Raw genomic sequence first — 21,531 nt, forward strand, 5'->3', positions numbered from 1 at the left:
ACCAGTAGCTGTCTGGCATTGCAAGCTTCCACAGGTCTATCACCACTCGCTCCTCAACTGTGAGGGCTGCTCTCATCTTGGTATTCTGGCGCTTCAGGGTGGGGAAAGCAAGTCACAAAGTTCCATGAAAATGCCCTTACACGTGCAAAAATTTTGCAGCCACTGAGAATCATCCCAGACTCGCAACACTATGTGGTCCCACCAGTCTATGCTTGTTTCCCGGGCCCAGAATCAGCGTTCAATGGCATGAACCTGCCCCATTAACACCATGATGTGCACATTGCTGGGGCCCATATTTTGTGACTATGTCCATGTCTATGTCTTCATCACTCTCGTCACCATGCTGCTGTCGCCTCCTCGCTTGGTTTTGCTTTGGCAGGTTCTGGTTTTGCATATACTGCAGGATAATGCGCATGGTATTTACAGTGCTCATAATTGCCACAGTGATCTCAGCGGGCTCCATGATCCCAGTGCTATGGCATCTGCACTAAAAAAAGGCACGAAACAATTGTCTGCTCTGACGGAGGGAGGGGCGACTGACAACATGGCTTACAGGGAATTAAAATCAACAATGGGAGTGGCTTTGCCTCAAGGAGAAACACAAACAACTGTCAGACAGAAGGGCCCCCTCAAGGATTGAACTCCAACCCTGGGTTTGGCAGGCTGTTGATTTCACAAGGGGAGGGGGGAGCAAATAAATACAAAACAAATCTGGTTTATTTCTTGTTTTGATCCACTCCATCTATTTTTTACATCTTACTCTGGCAGAAGATGGTGCAGTACAACTGCTGGATATCGTCATCTGGCTGCTTGCCAGAAGACGGTGCAGTACGACTGCTAGCCATCGTCATCTCCTGTGTGCTCAGCAGAAGATGGGAATGGCCTGGCTGAGTAACTCCCATGTCTGCCCAGGTGCCCCTGACTGACCTCACTGAGGTTGGCTAAAAGAGCACCCAGGAGTATGACAACGATGGCTACCACTCGTAATGCACCGTCTGCTGCCAAAAGGCAGTGAGCTGCTGCTGTGTAGCAATGCAGTACCACATCTGCCAGCACCCAGGAGACATACGGTGACAGTGAGCTGAGTGGGCTCCAGGCTTGCCCTGGTATGGCGTCTGCACAGGTAACCCAGGAAAAAAGGCGCAAAACGACTATCTGCCGTTGCTTTCATGGAGGTGAGGGGGAGCTGACGACATGTACCTAGAACCACCTGCGACACTTTTTTTTACCCCATCAAGCATTGGGATCTCAACCCAGAATTCCAATGGGCGGCGGAGACTGCAGGAGCTGTGGGATAGCTACCCACAGTGCAACGCTCCGGAAGTCGATGCTAGCCTCGGCACTGTGGATACAGTCCGCGAACTTAGTGCACTTAGAGCATTTTGTGTGGGGACACACAATCGACTGTATAAAAATGATTTCTAAAAAAAGACTTCTATAAATTTGACCTAATTTTGTAGTGTAGACATACTCTTATTAGGGTAATACCCTAGAAGCAGCCAGCTGCTGCTGCTGCTGCTTTTCTGCAGCGGCAGAATCTTTAAATGCCTTCCTCTGCAGGGAAGATGGTGGTATGCAGTGGGGAGTTAGGTGGCAGCAAAATCTTCACTTGCACCTTCCCCAGGTACATTAGAGGCTGACAATGATCCCGTTCTTCTGGGCCTGGATGTAAGTGGCAGAATCAACACCACCAGCAAGAGCCAGGCAACAGAATTTTCACAAGTATACAGGAGGAACATGTAGTTTGATGCCAGCAGAAAAGTTAAGAAACAGTGATGCTGAATGACAGGTTTCAGAGTAGCAGCCGTGTTAGTCTGTATCCGCAAAAAGAACAGGAGTACTTGTGGCACCTTAGAAACTAACAAATTTATTTCAGCATGAGCTTTTGTGAGCTACAGCTCACTTCTTCGGATGCACAGAATGGAACACACAGACAGGAGATATTCATACATACGGAGAACATGAAAAGGTGGAAGTATGCATACTAACAGGAAGAGTCTAATCAATTGAGATGAGCTATCGTCAGCAGGGGGAAAAAACTTTTGAAGTGGTAATTAATCATCTTAATTATCACTTCAAAAGTTTTTTTCCCCCTGCTGACGATAGCTCATCTCAATTGATTAGACTCTTCCTGTTGGTATGCGTACTTCCACCTTTTCATGTTCTCTGTATGTATATATCTCCTGTCTGTGTGTTCCATTCTGTGCATCCGAAGAAGTGAGCTGTAGCTCACGAAAGCTCATGCTGAAATAAATTTGTTAGTCTCTAAGGTGCCACAAGTACTCCTGTTCTTTTAGTGATGCTGAAGTTAGTCAATGACTTCCATCAACACAATTATTTTGTTGCTCTTTGTAGAAGACATCCATTAGGATACATGTATGGAAGAGAGAGGAAATTGAGCTAATGCCATCAGCAGATCCTAACACAGGCATTTAAATGGTAGGTTTCCATGTCCCTATGAGAATCTGATCTCTGGAACTCCTATAGGCTCCAGCCCTTCCCTCCTCCCTCCATCTCAGAGAGGCTATGGAGAAGCCAAGTTATAGGAGCTCCCTTTGTCTATGGTTCAGCTTGAAGCTCCCATGACTATACCTGTCTTTCCTAAGTCATCTGCCTCCTGCTCTATAAAATGTCTTGATTCCTATTCTCAAGTCAGTTTTGCCTCCCTGCATGTGTTTTAAATTCCGTAGGTGCTGCTGTGGATTGTAATAGCATCTGCATTGGGCCTCGGGTGTCTTGCCCATCTACTAAGTTCTGCATATGCTCCACAGAGAGCTAAAACTGAGGGAGACCAGTGGTGAAATCCTGACTACACTGAAGTCAGTTGGAGTTGTCCCTGACTTCAGCAGAGTCAGCATTTCACCCTAGGAATTCAGGAATGAAGTAAGGAAGCTGTCTTGCAGAAGCTGGAATGCTTAAAACCATAGAGTGCTCCCACACTGGGTGGCACACTAGCTTTTAATGTATGTCAAACATTTCAAAAATGTGAAGGGGAAAAAAGACACACACACACACACACACAAATAAAAATCTTCATTAGCCACAGGCAAGGGTAAGAGTATATCAGTAACTTAACTAGTACAAATATTCTTGTAACTTTTGTTTTATTTACATTTAAATTAAAACTTCTGGAAATGATGAAATTCAGCCCCAAAGGCAAATGAAAAACTCCAACAGGTGGAAGTATAGAAATACAGAGCTGAAGTTTAGGTGGGGGTTCTTAACTTTGTCCTTATAATACTGCCTTGGGATGAAATTTTTTTTTAAAAAATGTCTATCTGTCCACAACAAGTAGCTTAATCCAATCAACGACTGTAGAAACTAGAAAGCCTTGCTCTCAGTCATACAGGCTTACAGAGTCCACAGGAAAAGATCTATCTTATAAATGTCTCATTAGACCAGTAGCATACAAAGGTAGTCATTCCCCGCTGTGCCCATACATGTTCCATCTGCCAGTAATTATGTAAGTAAAATTCAACACACAAATATTTTATCTAGGAATACAAGTCCTGTGGGTTCAGCTTGTGAAATTGAATAAGACCAAAAGTTTGATCACAAAACATTGTACTTGGTATGTGTGTCAGAAATGAAGTTGCAAAACTAGAACCTATTTTTTGATAATCAGCCCACAATTTACAAAAGGCTGTATCTCAGATAATACACGTTATCTTAATTGCAAGCTGCTTTAGATGTCTCTCATCCCTTGGATGATTTTGATAGTGTGGATGTTGACTGCTGTACTGTTTTGGTTTTTCTTACCCTTCATGACTGCTACCTTTTCCATCGAAGATTGAGAGCACATCTAGTTGAGAATCTGCTTATTGACTGGCCTGGCATGTGAGCATGAGGGCATTGGCTACTCTCAGAACAGCACAGTGGTGGATTTCTATTACTTCTTTTCTTTTGGAGAATTACACAGATTTTGAGCACCTAAACTTTTTGGGGCCTAATTCTACACTGCACTGTACTTTGTGGACCCTTTTACACCGGGGCCAAGTGGGTGTGAAATGCTTCTATTCTAATTTGTTCACACTGCACCAATGTAAATGACTGCAAAAGGTTTAGTTTGGAAAAGAGGCAATTAAGGGAGAACATGATAGTGGTCTTCAGATACTTGAAAGGCTGCCATAAAAAAGATGGAGAAATTCTCTTTTGTCACAGGGAGCAGGAAAAGAGGCAATCGATTCAAATCACAGTGTAGCAGATTTAGATTAAATCTCAGGAGAAACTTCCTAACTGGAATAACAGTAGGACAACGGAACAGACTGCCTCAGGAGCTTGTGGAAGCTTTTTCACTGGAGGTTTTCAAAAGGAGGCTGGATCGCCATCTGTCTTGGTGGTTTAGATGCAAATCCTGCATCTTGGCAGGGGGTTAGACTAGAGGATCCTTGCCGTCCCTTCTAACCCTATGATTCTAGGTGCAGGTTTGTCATCAGTAGATCTCAAAGCACTTTCCAAAGGAGATCAGGTTCATCCTCCTCATTTTATAGATGGGGAAACTGAGGCACCAAGAGTGGCTGTGACTTTCCTAAAGTCACCTAGCAGAGCAAGGACTAGCACCCACATTGCTTAAGTTCCATGGCAGTGCTCTACCCATTGGGCAACATGGTTATCAAATAGGTAAACCACACTCAAACCCCTTTCTAGTAAAAGTTTTTTCTTTCAAAAAAGAAGCTTTATCCGTTACAGCTTGTCTGTCATCAGCTACCTTTTGCTTGCCCTTGTGATTTTTAACATCCTGTTTTCAACTTACTTCCACAAGGAGCCATTTCACTAATTCCCAGAGAAAGACCCTGCAGACCTTTCTTGTTTTTAATGCCTTTCTGTAGAAATGGTTATACCCATCTGGTTGTGTGACCACTTCCAGTTTTGAAATGCATCCATTGGGCCTGGTAAGTCAGTCAGTCTCTCTTTCTCTCTTATCTGTGTTCAAAATCTGGTATTTGCTGCAGCTAAATAATTAACTCCTTTGTTTGCCCAGAAAAGCGCATCCCCCTCCCCATGGGAAATGTTTGCTGGATGCATGTTTTTGCCGGTTTTTCCATGTTGTCTGTCCTGGGCTCCCATGGAAGCTACAGAAGGCAACAATTCCCCGCTGTTTTTTGGCCATCATGAACAGAGCCACACAGCTTCCGCTGCAAACTCTGCTCACATTTCCACTGCAAACGTTGTTCTCCTGCTCTTGCACTATAAATCTAATGAGCTTCCCAACCCTGTGAAAGCTACAGAAGACAACCATTTACCGCCTTTTATCAGCCATCTTGAACCGAACAGCTTGTTTTGCACCCTTTTTCCAGAATTACCTGTGCAGGTGCCATAGTGCGGCAAGCTTGGAGCCCACTCAGATCACCACTGCAGTTTTGACCATTGTAAATACCTCACGCATTATCCAGCACTATGTGCAGTACCTGCAAAACCGGCGAGGAAGCGACGATAACGCAATTACTATACTGATGAGGACATGGACACAAACATTCCTAGAAGCATGGCATGTGGCAATTGGGAGATCATGGTGGCACTGGGCCTGGTTCATGCCGTGGAACGCCGATTCTGGGCCCGGGAAACAAGCACAGACCAGTGGGACCGCATAGTGTTGCAGATCTGGGATGATTCCCAGTGGCTGCAAAACTTTCATATGCATAGGCCACTTTCATGGAACTTTGACTTGCTGTCCCCTGCTCATCTTTCCGTCATGGCCCTGGATACTTTAGTGTACATATTTGCATTCCTTTTTTCGGAACATAGTTCTGCCGTAATAGACTTGTCTCCCCAACATGCAATGCGATCCAGTACCTCCCATTTGGATCATGCTGGGGCTCGTCTGCGAATCCGTGACTGCGTGATCTCTTGTGATGGTGGACTCTGCATGGTCGCCTGTGATGGTGAACTGTGCTGATGGTCACCTGTGCTGATGGTGACCAAACAAGAAATAATCAAAGAGGCTGATAAAGAAAGTGCTGTTGTCATCATGAACAGGTCTGACTACCAAAAGGAGGTTGCCAGACAACTCTCCAATACCAAATTCTACAGGCCACTTCCCTCAGATCCCACTGAGGAATACACTAAGAAACTGCATCATCTACTCAGGACACTCCCTACACTAACACCGGAACAAATCAACATACCCTTAGAGCCCTGACCGGGGTTATTCTATCTACTACCCAAGATCCACAAACCCGGAAATCCTGGACACCCCATCATCTTGGGCATTGGCACTCTCACTGAAGGACTGTCTGGATATGTGGACTCTCTGCTCAGACCCTGCACCACCAGCACTCCCAGCTATCTCTGTGACACCACTGATTTCCTGAGAAAACTACAATGCATTGGTGACCTTCCAGAAAACACCATCCTAGCCACCATGGATGTAGAGGCTCTCTACACAAACATCCCACACACAGATGGAATACAAGTTGTCAGGAACAGTATCCCTGATGATGCCACAGCACAACTGGTTGCTGAGCTCTGTGACTTTATCCTCACACACAACTATTTCAAATTTGATGACAATATATACCTCCAGACCAATGGCACCACTATGGGCACCCGCATGGCCCCACAATATGCCAACATTTTTATGGCTGACCTGGAACAACGCTTCCTCAGCTCTCGTCCACTCATGCCCCTTCTCTACCTGTGCTACATTGATGACATCTTCATCATCTGGACCCATGGGAAGGAGACTCTGGAAAAATTCCACCATGATTTCAACAGCTTCCACCCCACCATCAACCTCAGCCAGGACCAATCTACATGGGAGGTCCACTTCCTAGACACCATGGTGTAAATAAGTGATGGTCACATTAACACTACCCTATACCAAAAACCCACCGATCGCTATGCCTACCTTCATGCCTCCAGCTTCCATCCTGGACACACCACACGATCCATTGTCTACAGCCAAGCACTGAGGTACAACCGCATCTGCTCCAACCCCTCAGGCAGAGACTAACACCTACAAAAACTTCACCAAGCATTCTCAAAACTACGATACTCGCACAAGGAAATAAGGAAACAGATCAACGGAGCCAGACATGTACCCAGAATTCGCCTACTGCAAGACAAGCCCAAGAAAGAAACCAACAGAACTCCACTGGCCATCACATATAGTCCCCAGCTAAAACCTCTCCAGCACATCATCAGTGATCTACAGCCCATCCTGGACAATGATCCGTCACTTTCACAGGCCTTGGGTGGCAGGCCAGTCCTCGCCCACAGACAGCCTGCCAACCTGAAGCATATTCTCACCAGTAACTACACACCACACCACAGTAACTCTAACTCAGGAACCAATCCATGCAGCAAACCTCGATGCCAACTCTGGCCGCATATCTACACCAGCAACACCATCACGGGACCTTACCAGATAAGCCACACTGTTGCGTGCCTGGCTGCTCTGCAAGGATGAGGCCCACACACATGGTGAATTAATTGGCTTTAATGAAGGTTAAGTGACGCACCCACAATGGGGACTCCAAGCGTTGCTGTCACTGGGATGGGGAACCCAGCACACGAAAAAGCTCGGCCTGGTACAGAGTCCAACTACACACCTAATGGCCCACAGCAATTATAGCATCATGCTAATCCTATGCAAAGCAGCACATACATATGCAATTTGGGGCTTTCCATCAGCAATGGCCGCCCCCCATGGCCTATGGCCAGGGGCTTTCTGCAGTTCCTCATAAACACCGGGGCTTCCCACACAAGGCAGTTCTAGCCAGCTAAAAGCAGCACCTGCTGGCAGACTATGTCCTATAATAACCTATCCTTGAGAAAGCGCAAAGCCCTGACTAGGCCGTGACAAAGTCTTCCGGGGTCCCCTACACACACCATCACCAGTTCATTCACCTGCACATCCACCAATGTAATATATGCCAGCAATGCCCCTCTGCTATGTACATCAGCTAAACTGGACAGTCCCTACGTGAAAGGGTAAATGGACACAAATCAGATATTAGGAATGGCAATATACAAAAATCTGTAGGAGAACACTTCAATCTCCCTGGACATGCAATAGCAGATTTAAAGGTAGCCATCCTGCAGCAAAATCACTTCAGGACCAGACTTCAAAGAGAAACTGCTGAGCTTCAGTTCATCTGCAAATTTGACACCATCAGCTCAGGATTAAACAGAGACTGTGAATGGCTTGCCAACTACAAAACCAGTTTCTCCTCCCTTGGTTTTCACACCTCAACTGCTAGAACAGGGCCTCATCCTCCCTGATTGAACTAACCTCGTTATCTCTATCCTGATTCTTGCCTGCATATTTATACTGCCTCTGGAAATTTCCACTACATGCATCCGATGAAGTGGGTATTCACCCACAAAAGCTCATGTTCCAATACATCTGTTAGTCTATAAGGTGCCACAGGACTCTTTGTTGCTTAAACAGGAAATGAAATTCAAAAGTTCCCGAGGCTTTTCCTGCCCACCTGGCTAGTGCATCGGAGTTGAGAGTGTCGTCCAGAGCGGTCACAAGGGAGCATTCTGGGATAGCTCCCGGAGGCCAATAACGTTGAATTGCGTCCACAATACCTTTAACCTGGGATTGCAGTCTCGATTTAAGCGCTACTCCACTTGCCAAGGTGGAGTACAGAAATAGATTTAAAGAGCCCTTTAAATCGAAAAAGCCGATTTGGTCATGTGGACAGAATCTTTTTTTTTTTTTTCAGATTAACTCTGCTAATTCCGAAATAACAGACTAGTGTAGACCAGGCCTGAATTACACAGGTCAGACCAGATGATTATATAATGATCTCTTCTGGCCTTGAATCTGTGACACACACGTGAAGGCATACATGGTCCTTTCCATCTAGGATTTTCCTAAAATGGTTTCGATTTTGTCTTTTTAATCTGTGATTTTAGATTTTTCTCATTAGTAGAGTATAAAATATCTAAGCTGAGATGTTGGCATAAGCGCTCGGAGGGACACTGTCAAGTACTAGGCCAAAAAGCTGTTTTATTTTTAAAAACCAATATGGATATATATTTTCATTATTTTTTTCACTAATTCAGTTAGAACTTCTTTGGGCATTTAAACATTTCCCTATAGTGTTGGAAACACAAATCTAATAGCCTGATGCTGTAGCAAAAAAAACCCAGAAGAGTAAACTTTCTAGACTCAGAAGGTGAAACTGAAGAGCTTTGTTTCACTGGTCAAGATGAGGGACATGCAGCACATAGACAACATAAATGGGGAAAAAGTAAATTAGGATTTTCTCTTTCAGAAAGTCTTCTGTGTTAATCATAGATGACAGTAGCACAGCTAAGAACTTTTTTTTTTTTAAATAAGATTGTTTTGGCAGGGATCTTTTTAAAATATTTTTGTAATTTGTAATCTAAGAATCTATATTAACCATTTCTAATTTAAGTGAAGAAGAGCATTTTCTAGTAATCATGTGTGGTTCAGACATAAAGCCACCTGTGGCTTCTAAACAAGCGCCCTTGAAATGGATTTTGATTTGTGTGGAAGCCACAGCTTTACTATATCTGATCATCTGTTTGAGAAGTTTTCCTGGGATTTGTTTAAACGTTTTACAGAACAGAGAGAGATCTGTGGAACATGAAAGGTCAAATCTTGCCCTGAGTTATTCTTTTGGCGCATAGAGGTAGATGAGCTCATTCACTTAAGAGAAGCAATAAAAGTACCTGCCACTGCTTTTCTCATGCACTACGGCCTCCTGCTCTGTTGAAGTCAGTGGGAGCTTTGCCATTGATTCCAGTGGGCAGGATTAGGCCCATGATTAAGAACTTTGGGCCCAGTTCACTGTTGCCCTGCCCTTTGTGCAGTAATTTACACTAGTGTGAGGTGGGTTTGCAACACATCAGGATGGTTGCATTTTACACCCATTTTGCACTAGTATAAATAACTTCAAAAAGGGCAGGGCTACAGTGAACTGGGCCCTTAAGTTTTATTGCATTACACACACATTCAAATGTGAACCTTCACACAGAATTTTAGGTAATGGTATTTAATCCCCCAACCCAATATGTGTAAGCCTTCTAATAGCTCCCATTGCTCTCCTGTCTGAGCTCTCCACGAACATGAATAGGTTTGTCTTTACAGTGTCCCTACAAGATAGGTCAGTGTCACGGTAACTGGACTAGCAGCACCACTGTCCCTTTGGAATCCATCCCCCACAAGTGTTTTTATCTTTCCTGGGGTGGAATTCTTCAGCTGGCTCACTGATCCCAGGCCCTGGGTTATTAACCCCCTAGGTGCCAACCAGGACTAATTCAGCAAGTCCAACTGTGCTTGGCACTTGCAAGTTGTTTTTGTCTCGGAGCCTGACACAGCATAAGTTTGCAGTGTCACAGAAATGGCTTCTTTAAAACAAAGCATCATTTAGTCTTCCACTCAAAGGTACAAAGCACACAAAGCCAGGATATAAAGCAAACAGAGCCTTACATGCATATTTCCTTACCTAAGCTTAACCTCTCTAGCCATAGCTCAGGTTGGTCTGGTTTATTCCCATCTTGAAACTGGGAAGAACAGCATACACTGCTTGCAGCATGCTCCCCATGCATCACAGGGAGTCTTCCAGCATGTCTGCTTTTTCAGATATACTGAGTAGCTTCTCTCAGCTCATCCAGCCCCACTCCCTTTTCTACAGTCTCTTCAGGTTTTATGTCTCCTTTGATCCCACTGTTAGTCTTGGGAAGTGTAAACCATTCTGGCATAAATGGAGCCACATAGGTGGAACCTTCCCCCATTGATGGCCCAGCCATTGTTATCTTAGCTGCTTTGAAGGTGTTTACCAGAGGCTGATTCATCTTTGTCATTGTTTTACCTTTTCTGCTCAGTTTTTTAATAGCCTGTTTATATCCTCCTTTAACTTAACTCTAGGCATTCAGTCAGGCAGCAACAAAACATGTAATAGGGAAAGTGAGGCACACTGTTCATGAAAAATACTACAGTAATTTTCTCCATTCATCAGTCATTAGGGTTATCCTCCACATTTTATAGATGGGGAAACTGAAGTAATGAGAGGTTAAGTGACTTGTTCAAGGTCACACACACAATCTGTGGCAGAGCCAGAATAAGTTCCCAAGCTCCTGAGTCCCAATCCAGTGCCTTACTCACAAGGCCATCCTTCCCTTCTTTAGTATATTTTTTAAAAAAAGTAATTAAAAGGGTAGAAATAAGGAGTGGCAGGGAAAATACTGCTTCTACTCTGAGTTTGCTCTATCTATTGTACCAGCTATCTGTCTACCATCTTTTCACCCACGTCTATAGTAACTAAGCATTGAACACAGTAATACAGATCCACATGGCATAATCCGTACAGGACTTCATAGTTGATTCTGCTCCTTGTGTCTCCTAAGTTTGCATAAGTGGTTGACTTTGGTAGAAGAGGTTTCAATGGTGTTTAAAGGAATATTGGCAAGAAGAAAGAGTGGTTATAACACAGCAGGGTCTCTTTAATGTGTTTTAATCATGTCTGGGAACAAGTAGTCCTAAGCCCTCTGCTGGGAGAGTAAGACTGTGATGGGGAAACCAACAAATGCACACAATAGCTACACAAAGCTTTCTCTCACAGATATCACTGTGTGTCAGCCCTACTCTAAGATGTAGGTGCATCTAATGATTGATACTTTGTGCTAAATATCAGTGACCTGCATTTCACATCCAGGACAGCAGGTTCTTTCCTACCCTTCCCATCCCACATGTGAATGGTGCAGGATGTAGGGCTGCCACTATTTAAAGTTAGTCCAGTGAGACAAAGGTCATGACATTGCATCAGTGCCTTGCAACAAAACGTCTAATGCTCTGTTAAACATAAAGTGACAGACATCCCAGGCAAAGATTGTACCTTGACACTAGGACCCAGACCCATGTCTGCTTGTTTCTTGTTCCTGGGGAAAAAGCTGTATGTTAGGCAGGTGGCATTCTCTCCAAAATAAAGGCAGTACCATGATACTTGCAAGCCCGTAGAACACAAGCCAAGCTGATACTCAAACAGACCAACATGGCACATTATTTGTTTGTTTATTTCAGGTCACTCCTTTTTAAATTCTTCTTCTGAACTGATTTAGCATCAGGGAAAGATGCTGGATTGAGACAGGTGGACTATGTGCTGTTTTCCTGGAGAGAAGACTGGAGATGTCACTCCAAGTCTGGATAGGTTTCTGAAGTTGGTGGGCAAGGATAAGGATCCACTGGTCATGCTGCATATCTGCGCTAACACCACCACTTCACGTGATATCTCAGAGCTTATAGAGGACTTTGGGGAACTTGGAAGCGTGCTGAAGGAGAGGAATGTCCAAGTGATCTCTGAAGTCCTTCCTGTCCAAGAGCAAAGGAAGACAGAAGACACTGGAAGTGAGCTGTTGGCTAGGTAAATTAGTGGAGGATTTTAGTTTGTGGAAAATTGGTCCACCTTCTATGTAAGGAGGGGGCTGTACAATTTGGATGGCCTCCATTTCAGTAGAATGGGACCCAATCTTCTTGGAGACAGGCTGGCTACAGAAGTTAGGAGAGGATTTAAACTAATAACAAACGCGGAAAGTAAAAAGAGGGAAGATATGAGCACTCAGAACAAAATTGGGAAGTTGAGGGTTGGGAAATGTAATCAAGGGACATGAAGAGAAGAAATTCTGTAATTGCATCTACACCAATGCTAGGAGCCTGAGTAATAAACGAGAAAAATTGGAATTGCTTCATTTATGAGAGAAAAATTTGAACAGGTTAGTTTTCGTTAAACCTGGTGGGGTGAGTCACACCATTGGAATATTAAAATCCATGGTTATAATGCATTTAGGAAGGATTCAGTGGGCAAAAGGGGGTAGAGAGTGGCATTCTGTCAAAAATGGCATTACCTGTTTGAGTCACTGACAGTTTTGAAGCAAATTATCTTGAATGTTTATGGATCAATGGTCTAACCGACAAAGCTCAAGATGGTGTATTAACTGGTGTCTGCTACAGACCATCAAATCACATTAGAGAACAGGATGACCACGTATCTATAATGTGAAGGGAAAAAAGCTGTGTGCTCCTGAGGGACTTCAACTTGAGTGACATACACTGGAGGTCTCGTGTTCCCCTAAATGTCTAAAAATTATGACTCAGAAAGTGTAGCATCCAACATTATATTAGACTTCATCTTAACTAGTAGAGAGGAATTGATCACATAACTAAAAATTGCTGTTTGCTTACAGGAGCAGATTTACTCTGAAACATACCATGTCGTGGTAAGGGGCCTCCAACGACAAAACATAGGCATGGAGACTAGGAGTGTGGGGGTGCTGCAGTACCCCCACATTTTTTGCAGGGCTCCACTGCCACCCTGCGCCCAAGGCTCTGCGGGCTCTGCCACCCTGCGCCACTGATGTTAAAATATATTGTTAAGAGCACAGAACCGCCCAGGTTCCTGAGGAGACAGGGAGGTGCCCGAGCCCAGCCACCATGGCGGCTAAGGGGGATCACAGCGGTCAGGGGAGGCAAGCAGAGATCAGTGCATGAAGGCAGTGGGGCACTCAGGTGACCGCCAATGGAGCCGTGCCCCCCCCCCCCCTTCAGGTGGGTGTTCAGCCCACGTGGGTCTCTGCCTACTTCTCTGGACTGGTCAGTGCAGGGCCCAGGGTCCCAGTGGCCACCCCACACCCGGGGCTCTGCGGGCTCCGTTGTTGCCCTGCTGGCCGGCCCAGAGAAGTAGGCAGAGACCTGCATGGGCTGAACGCCCACCTGAAGGCAAGGGAGAGCACAGCTCCATCGGTGGCCACCTGAGCACCTCGCTGCCACCACGTGCTGATCTCTGCTGGGCACTTGCAATGCAGGCAGCTGCAATTTCCCCTTAACTACCAGCCGCACTGTAGTCCCCGTGGCCGGGCTCGGGCACCTATCTGTCTCCCCAGGAGCCCAGACAGTTCTGTGCTCCTAACGATATGTTTTAACATAAATGGTGTAGGGTGGCAGCAGAGCCCCGCATAAAACGTGAGGGTGCTGCAGCAATCCTCGCACCCAGGGCTGCAGACGGGGGGGCAAAAGAGGAGCTGCCCTGGGGCTCCTGGCTGCCGCTACTGAGGGAGGAAGCCCCAAAAATTAACTGTGCACAAGGCTCCACTAACTCTAAATCTGCCACTGTTTGTTTAAGTGCAAGACTACACTGGTTAGAAAGCAGCCTGACTCATAGAATATCAGGGTTGGAAGGGACCTCAGGAGGTCATCTAGTCCAACCACCTGCTCAAAGCAGGACCAATCCCAAACTTTTTTTTTCCTCCCCCCAGATCCCTAAATGGCCCCCTCAACCCTGAGTTTAGCAGGCTAATGCTCACACCACCGAGCTATCCCCCCGAGAGAAGAAGTAAAAGCATCTGTAAAATGTTATATATAAATTATATTAAGTTGCTATCAACTTCCCCTTTTTTCCATTTGTTCTAATGACAAATGGGAAAAGGGGGAAGTTAATAGCAATTAACATAAATCACAAGTTAGCAATGGTAGAAACGTAGTAAAAGAAGCAAAAGGACACACAGAGAAATCTTCTTGTCCTTATTTCTGCTGCCATAGGAATTTTTAAATACATTAGGAACAAAAGGAATCCTACAATGGTAACTGGTCCATTACTAAAGGAAATAGTGGAATTGTCAATAAAAAAACAGAAAAGGCAGATGAGTGTTTGATAAATATTTCTGTTCTATGGGGAAGAAAGCAAGATGGTATTTTCATATCATATGATTATGATGAAATACTTTCCATTCCAACAGTAACTAAGGAAGATGTTAAACAACAGCTACTAAAGTTAGACATTTTAAAATCAGCAGGTCTGGATAATTTTCATCCAAGAATCTTAAGAGCTGCCTGGGGAGCTCTCTGGCCCTCTACTATTGATTCTGAATAAGTCTTGAAACACTGGGGAAGTTCCAGAAGATGGGAAGAAAAATAATGTTACGCCAGTATTTAAAAAGCATAAATGGGATGACCAAGTACAGTAACTCCTCACTTAAAGTCGTCCCAGTTAACGTTTTCATTGTTACATTGCTGATCAGTTAGGGAACATGCTTGTTTTAAGTTGTGCAATGCTCCCTTCTAGCGTCGTTTGGCAGCCGCCTGCTTTGTCCACTGCTTGCAGGAAGAGCAGCTCATTGAAGCTAGCTGGTGGGGATATGGAACCAGGGTGGACCGGCAGCCTCGCTATCAGCTCCCCGCTCCCCTAAATTCCCTGAGTGGCAGCTGCCCAGCAGGCTATCAATCTGCAGTTCAACTGTCCCTCTCCCCACTACCATGTGCTGCTCCTGCCCTCTGCCTTGGAGCTGCTCCCAGAAACTCCTGCTTGCTGTGCAGGAGGGAAACCTGAACATAACTACAATATTAAGTGAGGAGTTGCTATAATTATAGGCCTGTCAGTCTGACATGGATCCCAAGCAAAATAATAGAATGGCTGATGTGGGATTTGATGATTAAAGAATTAATGAGGGATAATATAATTAATGACAATCAACATGGGTTTATAGAGTGACAAAATCTGTTTTGTAACTGGATATCTTTTTGGATGAAATTACAAGTTTAGTTAAAAGTAGTAGTGTCGATGTAACATACTTAGACTTCTGTAAGGCACTTGACGTGATATTTTAATTTGTTAGGAAACTAGAATGATTCAAAATGAACATGCCACACATTAAATGGATTAAAACATAGCTAACTGATAGCTCTCAAAATGAAATTGTAAATGTAAGGAATCATCATCCAGCGGATGTGTTTCTGGTGGATTCCCACAGGGATCGATTCTTCTACGTTTAACATTTTTGTCAATGACCTGGAAGAACCTATATGGGGAACAAAAATTTGATAATAGACAATCTAACAGACAAAGGTATAACAAATTCTGCAGGTACCTACATGGAGAAGAGATTTCTGAACACAGACAGCTCTTTAATTTACTAGAAAAAGTCATTATAAAATCCAATGACTGGAAGTTGAAGCTAGACAATTTTAGACTGAAAACAAGATGTACATTTTAAGTGAAGGTTATTAACCTCAGGAACAACTTGCTAGAGATGTGGTGGATTCTCTGTCACTGGAAATCTTTAAATCAAGATTGTATGTTTTTCTAAAGGATGTGTTTTCATTCAACCACAGCTATTAGATTTGAAGTAGGAGTTAATTCAGGCAACTCCTATGGCCTGTGTCTTATAGGCAGTCAGACTGGATAATGATAATGGTGTCTTCTGGCTTTAAAATCTATGAATCTGTGAGAACCAGAGAACAGAACAGTACAGCATGGACAAGTTCCTCACCAGTGCCCTGTAAATGTATTCCAGACTTAGAGTTGGTTGGTTGATTACATCCAAAATTAATTTGGGAAAATTGGCAACATGTTTTTGCTTCAAAATGTTTTAAATTGAGCCTAGTTTTCTTTGTTTTTGATTGACTTTGTAGCAAAGACTTTGTCAAAAAGATTATTGGAACTTTGCATTTACCAAAAACCTAAATCAACTATTTTTCTTTTACCAAAAAAACAAACCTGACATTGGGAGAAAACCAAAAAAAGTCAATAATCATTTTGATAATATTTTTATTTGTTTTCGATGTAAAAAAAAAATCAACCAAAAGTATCCAAAAAGGCTTGAAAATCTTAATGTCAAATTTCAACAATGTCAACAAATTTTCACACAAGAAAATCATCTTAGAGACTTTTTTTATATTTTTTTTACAAGAAAATGTCCAAAAAATTTCAGCCAGCTCTACTCAAAGCTGCAGTAGAGGGACACTCACTCTGGACAAAAGAGGAGTCAAGTCTCCCTGGCTTCTTCGGGTTTGGCAGATTGCCTGCTAATAAAGGGAGTATTTTATGTCAATTATCTGATTATGTGGATGCTTGTCGACTAGGAGCTCCCGGATTATCACAGGCCACCACAGAGCTGTACTGAGGTAGCAGCTGTCAGTTCCTACTAACCTGGACTGGATTTGAACTAGTACAAGTCTCTGGAGCCTGTCAGTCCCCCGGCCCTGAACTATTTCTTGCTCTTTATCACCCGGCATGCCAGGTTTGCCGGATGCAGGGTCTTTCCCCCTCAAAATTGGAATAATCCCTGAAATCCAAAGACGTGTGGCATCCCTAGCCAGGTCCCTGCCCCCAGTGCCAGCACTGCCCCTATGCTTCATCACCCTGCAAGTCAGCCACATAAACTGTTTCTATTTGGGTAGCTGCCCCTAATACCCTACTGCCCTAGTAGGCAATGACCCAGCCAACCAACTCTGCCTTATGTGGTTGAGGCTGCTTGTCCTCTGTGCTTGGCACGCAGCAGGGAAGATGTGGGGGGGGGGGGGGGAAAGGCAGCCTGAGTACTGTTTATCTCCCCTCTGATTCCTGTCAGCAGCAGGACGAGGTGAAGAGCAATGACCTGGGCGTCACTAGCATCACCACCACCTCTTGCGTCACTAACCACAATGAAAGCATTTTCCCAGCAGTAGCAGCAAAAGCAGCAGCCACTGCCTCATGTGTCTCCCAGTGTGGCATCAGCAGGAGCTTACACCATGGGACTCTCCTGCACGCACCTCCTTCTCTTGATTCTGCTTGGTTTGTGGTGGCCAGGTTTGGCGTGGCATCGGGTGGGAGCAGCTCAGGTCCGGGAGCACTACATAGCCGCAGAGACTACCAGCTGGAGCTACAGACCCCAGTCCAAAGAACAGTCCAGGTAAGAGTAGGAAGATGTGGAGGAAACCAGCCCCTTCCTGGGCTGAAAGGGACTTGAGTCTCCTGAGGAGTTTGTGCACAGCAGGGCATAGGGCCTGATCCAGCCTGTAGAAGTTGATAAGAGTCTTTGCATTGACTTCAGTGGGATGAAGCCCTTAATTTAGTTCAATGCTATCCGCTGTTTTATTCACGCAATGTGATTTTTTTTTTAGCAGTTTTTATTGATGCCATTTTGACAAAGGCAAACTTGGGCTCACACCAGGGCCTCCCAGAGGATTCAGGGGGCCTGGGGCAAAACAATTTCGGGGGCCCCTTCCATAAGAAAAAGTTGCAATACTATAGAATACTATATTATTGTGGGGGCCCCTGCAGGGCCCAGGGCCTGGGACAAATTGCCCCACTTTGGCCCCCCCCCCCCCCCCCCCCCCCCCCCCCCCGCCAAGCGGCCATGGCTCACACTCGCATCCTCTGTGTCCCCAAAACTCTCACTGGGGTCAATCCGACATTGAGAATTTTTACATGAGTCTCACAAGATTTGGTGTTTTCTCACAGCTTCAACTCCTGCAGCCAGGTGAAAACATCAGAATCTCAGCTTTCATTTTGACAATAAAAAAAACATTTCTGGCCTTCTCAGTTGTGTAGAAAAGCTCAAAAGCCACAAGGCAAATAAAAAAACCTCAACATTATTATCTGTTTAAAATCTCATAATTTGGGGAGAAATTTGGAGTTCTTTTCATTTGCTTTTTGGTCATACACTCTTCACATTTTCAAGTTTTCTCTGCAACCACTAGAAATCTACTGTTTTTTGGTTTTTTTGGTTTTTTTTAAGCTGAGATTCTCATACAAACTTTTGATTCAAGTGACTGGGGCTTTAAGAAAAAACATCAAATGTCACGGAACTAACAACCAGATGGCAATACTACATCTATTTTTAAATAAGAAAATTTCCTTACAAAAAACACCATAGATTTTTAAAAATGTAAATGAATAATCTACTTTACTTTCTTTATCGTTACTTACTAAGTATATTTCTTCAGCTGGGGTGATGAATACACAATAGTCAGTTTCACTTTCAGGTTCCCATGGTAGCACTGACAATTTTTTGTGATTAGTATTATATTTGTGTGTGTCTGTATGGTTTAAAAAAACAAAAACAAATTAAAAGTAACCAAAAGTAAATGACTTACAGCTCATATGTGCTGCAGAATACTACAGGCTTCATGGGATCTCCAACAGAATAATGCAATTTTACAACTCTTCAAAGCTGCAAGAACAGACAATACAAAACCAGACAGTACTATATAGGTGTAACACATTAAGGTGGAAGTTACAATTATAATATAGGAGATCTACGTGCATAGGGAGAAGAGGGAAGGACCCAGGAGGGAAACGGTGGAGGAGTTAGGTGGAATGGAAGTCTGACATTCTTTGAGCAGCGTGAATGTTTTTTATTCAAATATATCTAGAGGGCCCAAAACTTCTTTGAACGCATTTAATTGATCTCTAAAGCGATAACCTATTCTTTTATTGGCTGTTCACTCAGAAAGAAATTGGTCCAATAAAAGATGTTATCTCACCCACCTTGTGTCTCATATCTTGGGACAAACATGGCTACAACAACACTAAAATCAACTCAAGTCTGAATACACAACTGCTCTATTTTGGGCATAAGCTTACTCTTCCATTTTGTTTAAAAATATTTTTTTTAAACAAAATCTCATGTTTTTGAACATTTGAGGCTGGCAGTACTGTATATAATATAACCAGGTGTAATTTTTCAGAGCTTACTGCCCTCCAAACATACACCATTTGGGCTTGCATTCACATGTCTATGACATTTCCAAGCTGCTCTTCAGTTTCTTTTTTCCTAGGTATGTGTCTCCCACTCATCTCTGTTTATGGAAACCAAGCTGGCTAGAGGTTTCACTCTGTTTACACACCCTGGCTGGTCAAAGATTATTTCTGGCTGTACGTTATTACTAATCCTGGCAGAAAAATTTCAGATTTTTGAAATTTCAATTAAACATTTTAATGAAAAGATGTCAGGTTTTTCTAATGATCCTTTTGTAATAACTTCCTTTTTCCTATGCCCCAGGGTCGATCAGGCATGTTCCATCTAAAATCATTACACGAGGTCATATATCACCTTCGTGAGGACAAACTGTTGCAGGGAAAAACTCCGCAGTGAGCTCCATAGATCAGAGCCTTCTCTTGCTGCAGTCAATGACAAAATTCCTGTTAACTCAGGGGGCCCAATTCTGCTTCCCATTGAGTAGAAACCTATGGCGTTTCTGCCTGATTCTTTCCTTGCAGTAGAGTGACTTAGGGTAATCCACAGCCTTGCAGGGCAACAGATGTGCTCTGAACTCAAAGGCTGGATCCTGAGCCATCACCATGGGCTGACCTCCCCTTCATCCAGCTGCCCTGCCTCCGTTTGTGCGATGTCATCAGCTTCCCCCTCCCAAGCCTGAAAGGAAGGTAGGGGACTTTGAGGGAGAGTTGTTGCTGAACCCCCCCGCAACAGCTACCAAGAAATCTGCCAATCAGCTAGGGATTCATGACACAAAATGTAGCTGCTCTGCCCCTCCAGCCTTCCTTTCAGCTCAACACCTATCGTCCAACTGCCATGTGCTCTCTTCCTTTTGCCTGCTTGGGTTTCTTCTACAGCACATAGCATGGGATCCATTTGTGCAAATACTTGTATGTATCAAAGGTAAAGACAGTTGCCACATTGCCCAAGAAGCAGTTTCCTGAATGGTTTTGATCCCTGGGCTGCCTTATAAGAGGCCAGTTTGCTCTTTCAAAGGGGAACAAATCACATTTTCTATTTTACCTAAAAGTCACGGCACTTACAGATAATTGTCACGCTGAATGATTGTGCTGAGATCATTCAGGTGATCTTGAAACTGAAGCACAGGGATGAGGCATGCGGGTTCTGCTCCCAGCTCTGCAATACACATCCTGTGTGACTTTGGGCAGGTCACTTCAGCTCTCTGGGTTCCTATTTCCCCAACTGTGAAGTGAGTAAACTAATACCAACCTCGCAGTAGAGCCAAAAGGAGCTACAGCATAGCAAAAGGTGGTTACTTTATTAAACTGTATCACAATAGTGTCTAGAAGCCCCAGCTGCAATAGGTGGCTTTGTGCTAAGTGCTGAATAAACATGTAATAAGAGAGTCCCTGTCCAAAGAGCTTATACTCTAAATGGACACAGAGTGGGAGGGGAAACAGATGAAATGATTTACCCAAGTGAAAGCCAGGAATAGAAGCCAGGTCTCCAGAAGCCCAGTCTAGTGCCCACTCAACTGGACCACACTGCATAGCTAAGAACTTTAAATTTAATTTATTTTTTATACTTCCTATTGCAGATTAGAAAATTCAGAGCCTGTGTTTAAGAAAATTGCCTATAGAGAGTATGAAGCAGATTTTCAGAAAGCAAAACCAAGAGATACTTTCTCAGGTAAGCAGAAAATAACTTTCAAAGCCAGTGTCTTCTATGTGCAGGAAAATGTGCCTGTATTTGTATACTCATTGCCAGCATATACTGCAAGCCAAGCAAATAGAGGGAGAATTTAGGTAGCTCGTCTCTATAGCGCAGGAGCCGAAAGCCCAATCCCTTAAAAATATTGGCCTCCATTATCAGTATTGATTAAATTAGAGAGGGTTCAAAGAAGAGCCACAAAAAGGACTACAGGGTTAGAAAACTTATGATTGAGTTCTCAGAGTCTGTCTATTTAGCGTAACAAAGAGAAGGTTAAGGGGTCACTTAATTACAGTTTATAAGTATCTACATGGGGTGCAAATATTTAATCATGGGCTCTTCAGTCTAGCAGATAAAGGTATAACAGGATCCAATGGTTGGAAGTTGCAGCTAGACAAATTCAGACTGGAAATA

At 43.8% G+C, this 21,531-nt stretch overlaps 1 protein-coding gene across 1 annotated transcript in view; it reads left to right on the forward strand.

Annotated features, from left to right (window-relative positions):
• The first annotated feature begins 17,443 nt into the window (after positions 1 to 17,443).
• Positions 17,444 to 21,531, forward strand: part of LOC127055588 (coagulation factor V-like) — a 60,703-nt gene continuing 56,615 nt past the window's right edge. Inside the window, exons 1-2 of the mRNA XM_050962779.1 lie at positions 17,444 to 17,637; positions 21,005 to 21,096. Coding sequence (XP_050818736.1) covers positions 17,477 to 17,637; positions 21,005 to 21,096 — 253 coding nt within the window. The 5' untranslated portion in view covers positions 17,444 to 17,476. The remainder of the gene's footprint in view (positions 17,638 to 21,004; positions 21,097 to 21,531) is intronic.

Source organism: Gopherus flavomarginatus, chromosome 1 (assembly GCF_025201925.1).
Source record: "Gopherus flavomarginatus isolate rGopFla2 chromosome 1, rGopFla2.mat.asm, whole genome shotgun sequence".
Taxonomy (NCBI): Eukaryota; Metazoa; Chordata; order Testudines; family Testudinidae; genus Gopherus; species Gopherus flavomarginatus.